Below are 3,865 nucleotides of genomic sequence, written 5' to 3'. Positions count from 1 at the left end.
AGTTTTCCCCCATAATAAATAAATATATAACTGTTGTGTTCTTTAGCTAGCCTGGTTATTTCAACATAAAGAGTCAGAGCACAGCACTGAATGTTGTCAATCAGATATTTTTGGGGAGGACAGGGCCTCTTACTGATCTAGCCCTCTCCAGCTGTGAGACACTGCCTGTCTGCCCAACGTGCAGCTTCGGCTTTCTCTTCATAGGATCACAAATAGATCTATGAGGATCCTCTTGCCAAGAACCCAACTTGTAGAAGGAGGCAGTGAGCAGGCCTGCTTTTCATCCTGCCCAGCTCGCGCACGGCTAGCTTTCCACCTGAAATAACAACACACAAATTGTATTCTTTTAATAAAACTGCCTGTCTCATTATATCTAGCCTCTTCTTGGCTAACTCTCACATCTTGACAAACCCATTTCTAATAATCTATGTAGCACCACGAGGTGGTGGCTTACCGGGAAAGATTCAGCATGTCTGACCTGGCAGCAGGCTCCATGGCATCTGACCCAGAGAAGAGAGGCATGACAATTGCCTCACTTCCCTCTTCCTCCCAGCATTCTGTTCTGTTTACTTCACCCACCTAAGGGCTGGTCTATCAAAATGGCCAAGGCAGTTTCTTTATTAACCAACGAAATCAACACAAAACAGAAGACCCTCCCACATCCCCAACTTAACACACTGCCTGTTTTCAGCAACTTTTCTCGAAGTGTGAACCTCTGTGTCTCTATAACTCTTTAACTGTAAAGCCAACAAAATGTAGCCAATGCTTCCAAATCCTGTTGCAAACTAGAAATGTACTCTTGTTCTTTCTCTACCAAAGCTACAGTGGCCATGTATCTCAATGACTGCACCTGGGAAAGCACCTTGGAACGAATGTCTTCTAGTCAGGAATCCCTTCAGTGGCACTGAAGTTCATTGTCTCACCTTTCAAATAAATTCACATTTTTAGATACTTTTCATATTTTTTGTTCCACACCATCTGGTAGAGCACACAAGGGGGCTAGTCCTATAGACCCAAAGCTACAGGATCTCCATAGAAGAGGGAAATTTTATTTAAAAAAATTATAAATATTTATAAAATAACAAAAAAGGGAATTAGTGATATACTTACCATTTGAATGATGGATGGATCATATAGCAGAACACTGTTTATTAATGAAATGCAACCTATAGATTTACAGAAAGGTATGAATTAATCTCAAACTATCATACCAAAGAAAAACATTATTACAGATAGAACACAAATTGAGTGGTTCTATTGGTAGGCCTTTCTGGCATGCTCATAATTAGTTATTAGAAAACTTCAAAACATCTTCTATTTCTACAGTATATTAGAATATGATTAACCTAAATGAGGTATGAAAAAGTGCTGTGGGGTGTTGAAGTATCTTAGACTGAAAATATGCCAAGTATGTAATTATAGTCTTATCAAATGCTCACTTAAGATTTCTGCATTCATTGTATGCTTTACAATAGAAGAAAATTTGTAACAATAGAAGTTAAAGTATATATTTGCATTTTCTTAAGGGTTGTGATATTTGATACTTAACATCTTTTCCTCAAGTAATTCCTAAGAACTTAGCAACAGGTGAACTTCTAAATTTTTAATTGAACCTCATTTTTATTTATGTCTTCAGTAAATTTTGATAACTTTTAGACTTTCTAAAGGTAATCAGGGTTCTGATTTCAGGCAGAAATATTAAATCTAACAAATGCCTAACAGAAAATATCCAGAAAATATGGGACACCATGAAAAGACCAAACCTAAAAATAATAGGGATAGAAGAAGGAGAAGTCCAACTCAAAAGAACAGAAAAGATATTTAACAAAATCATAGAAGAAAACTTTCCCAACCTAATGAAAGATATGCATATGAAGATACAAGAAGCTTAGAGGAAAACTTGAGGAAATGGGATAGTCAAGATGGAGGAAGGATAGAGATGAAAGCAAGGAAAGAGATATCTTTATTGAGGGAGCCATTATGGGGTTAGCAAGAAACCTGGCTCTAGAGAAATTCCCAGTAATTCACAAGGATGACCTCAGCTAAGACCCTAAGCAATAGCCAAGAGGAGACGTAAACTGGCCTTGACGTGTAGTCAGACTGATGAATATCTTAAATATCACCATAGAATCTTCATCCAGCAACTGATGGGAACAGTGGCACCAGGATTTATCCCTATTGCTTATACTAGCTTTTTGGAAACTTATTTTCTTTGATGGATACCTTGCCTAAGCTAGATATAGTAGGGAGCGCCTTGGACCTTCCCCAAAGCAATGCGCCTTACCCTCTGGTAGATGGGGGTAGAGTGGGGGGAGTATGTGGATGGGATGGGAGGAAGGGAGAGAGTGGAAACTTGGATTAATATGTATAATGAAAAAGCTAGTTTGTCTTCTTATTTAAAAAAAAATTAAAAAAGAAGTTTAAAGAAGACCAAAGAGACTGGATTTAAAAAAGTCTCTTTGCCACATAATAATCAAAACATTAAACATACAGAATAAAAAAAGAACATTAGAACCTATAAAAGGAAAAAGCGAAGTAACATATAAAGGCATACCTATCAGGATTACACCTGACTTCTCAATGGAAACAATGAAAATAAGAAAGTTTTAGTCAAGCCTTATGCAGACATTAAGATACCACAAATGCCAGCCTAGACTACTATACACAGAAAAAAATTTCAATCACCATAGAAGGACAAAACAAGATATCCCATGACAGAACCTGAGTTAACCAATACCTAGTCATACACAAATTACTGGAAAGAAAGCTCCCACTCAAGAAAGGTGGCTACATCCACACACACAAAAAAAAAAAAAAAAAAAAAAAAAGAAAGAAAGAAAGGAAGAAAGAAAGAAAGAAAGAAAGAAAGAAAAAGACAATAGATGATCTCACAGCAGCAAATCTCAAAGAAGGAAAAAATACAGACAATAGCAAAACCAACAACAAAAATTAAAATAACAAGAACTAGCAATCACTGATCACTAATATTCTCTAATATAAATGGACTCAACCCACCTATAAAAAGACACAGGCTAATAAATTTGATATGAAAACAGAATCCATCCTTCTGCTGCATACAAGAAACACACCTCAACCTCAAAAACAGACATCACCTCAGAGTAAAGAGTAGGGAAAAGGTTTTCCAATCAAATGGACCTAAGAAACAAGTTGGTGTAGCTATGCTAATAGCTAACATAACAGACTTCAAACTGAAATCAATCGAAAGAGACAAAAAGGGCATTTCATTTTAGTCATAGGAAAAATTCATCAAAAGAAAATCTCAATATTGAAAGTGTATGCCACAAGCCTTACGCCGTCTCTGGGCGCCAGGGTCTGCACGGGAAGATGGCAGAGGTTGGGTCCAAGTCGGTGTTGTTCGTGTGTCTCGGTAACATTTGCCGGTCACCCATTGCAGAAGCAGTTTTCAGGAAACTGGTAACTGATGAGAATGTTTCAGCTAATTGGAGGATAGACAGTGCGGCCACATCCACCTATGAAGTGGGGAACCCCCCTGACTATCGTGGGCAGAACTGCATGAGAAAACATGGCATCCCCATGAATCACACTGCACGGCAGATTACAAAAGAAGACTTTGCCACATTCGATTATATACTATGTATGGATGAAAGCAATCTGAGAGATTTGAATAGAAAAAGTAATCAAGTTAAAAACTGCAAAGCTAAAATTGAGCTACTTGGGAGCTATGATCCACAGAAACAACTCATTATTGAAGATCCCTATTATGGCAATGACTCTGACTTCGAAGTGGTGTACCAGCAATGCCTCAGGTGCTGCAATGCTTTCCTGGAGAAGACTCACTAGGTGGTCCTGCCACCACCATTGAGCAGCTCACTCACCAGAGCCA

The 3,865-nt window shown here is 38.0% G+C and overlaps 1 protein-coding gene across 1 annotated transcript; it reads left to right on the top strand.

Moving 5' to 3' along the window:
- The first annotated feature begins 3,312 nt into the window (after nucleotides 1–3,312).
- Nucleotides 3,313–3,859, top strand: LOC126508770 (low molecular weight phosphotyrosine protein phosphatase-like). Its single transcript, XM_050154178.1, has one exon. It carries the CDS (start codon nucleotides 3,346–3,348, stop codon nucleotides 3,820–3,822), a length of 477 nt encoding a protein of 158 aa, XP_050010135.1. The 5' UTR covers nucleotides 3,313–3,345; the 3' UTR covers nucleotides 3,823–3,859.
- The last annotated feature ends 6 nt before the right edge of the window (nucleotides 3,860–3,865 follow it).

This window comes from Alexandromys fortis, unplaced genomic scaffold (genome assembly GCF_014885135.2).
Source record: "Alexandromys fortis isolate MF-2015 unplaced genomic scaffold, M_Fortis_MF-2015_v1.1 scaffold_40, whole genome shotgun sequence".
Lineage (NCBI taxonomy): Eukaryota > Metazoa > Chordata > Mammalia > Rodentia > Cricetidae > Alexandromys > Alexandromys fortis.
The sequence above is the reverse complement of the archived record's forward strand: the minus strand, read 5'-3'. Positions and strand labels throughout refer to the sequence as shown.

Bases quoted from the DNA above. Each gene is read 5' to 3' on its own strand.
- LOC126508770 (XM_050154178.1), top strand. From the start codon at position 3,346: ATGGCAGAGGTTGGGTCCAAGTCGGTGTTGTTCGTGTGTCTCGGTAAC.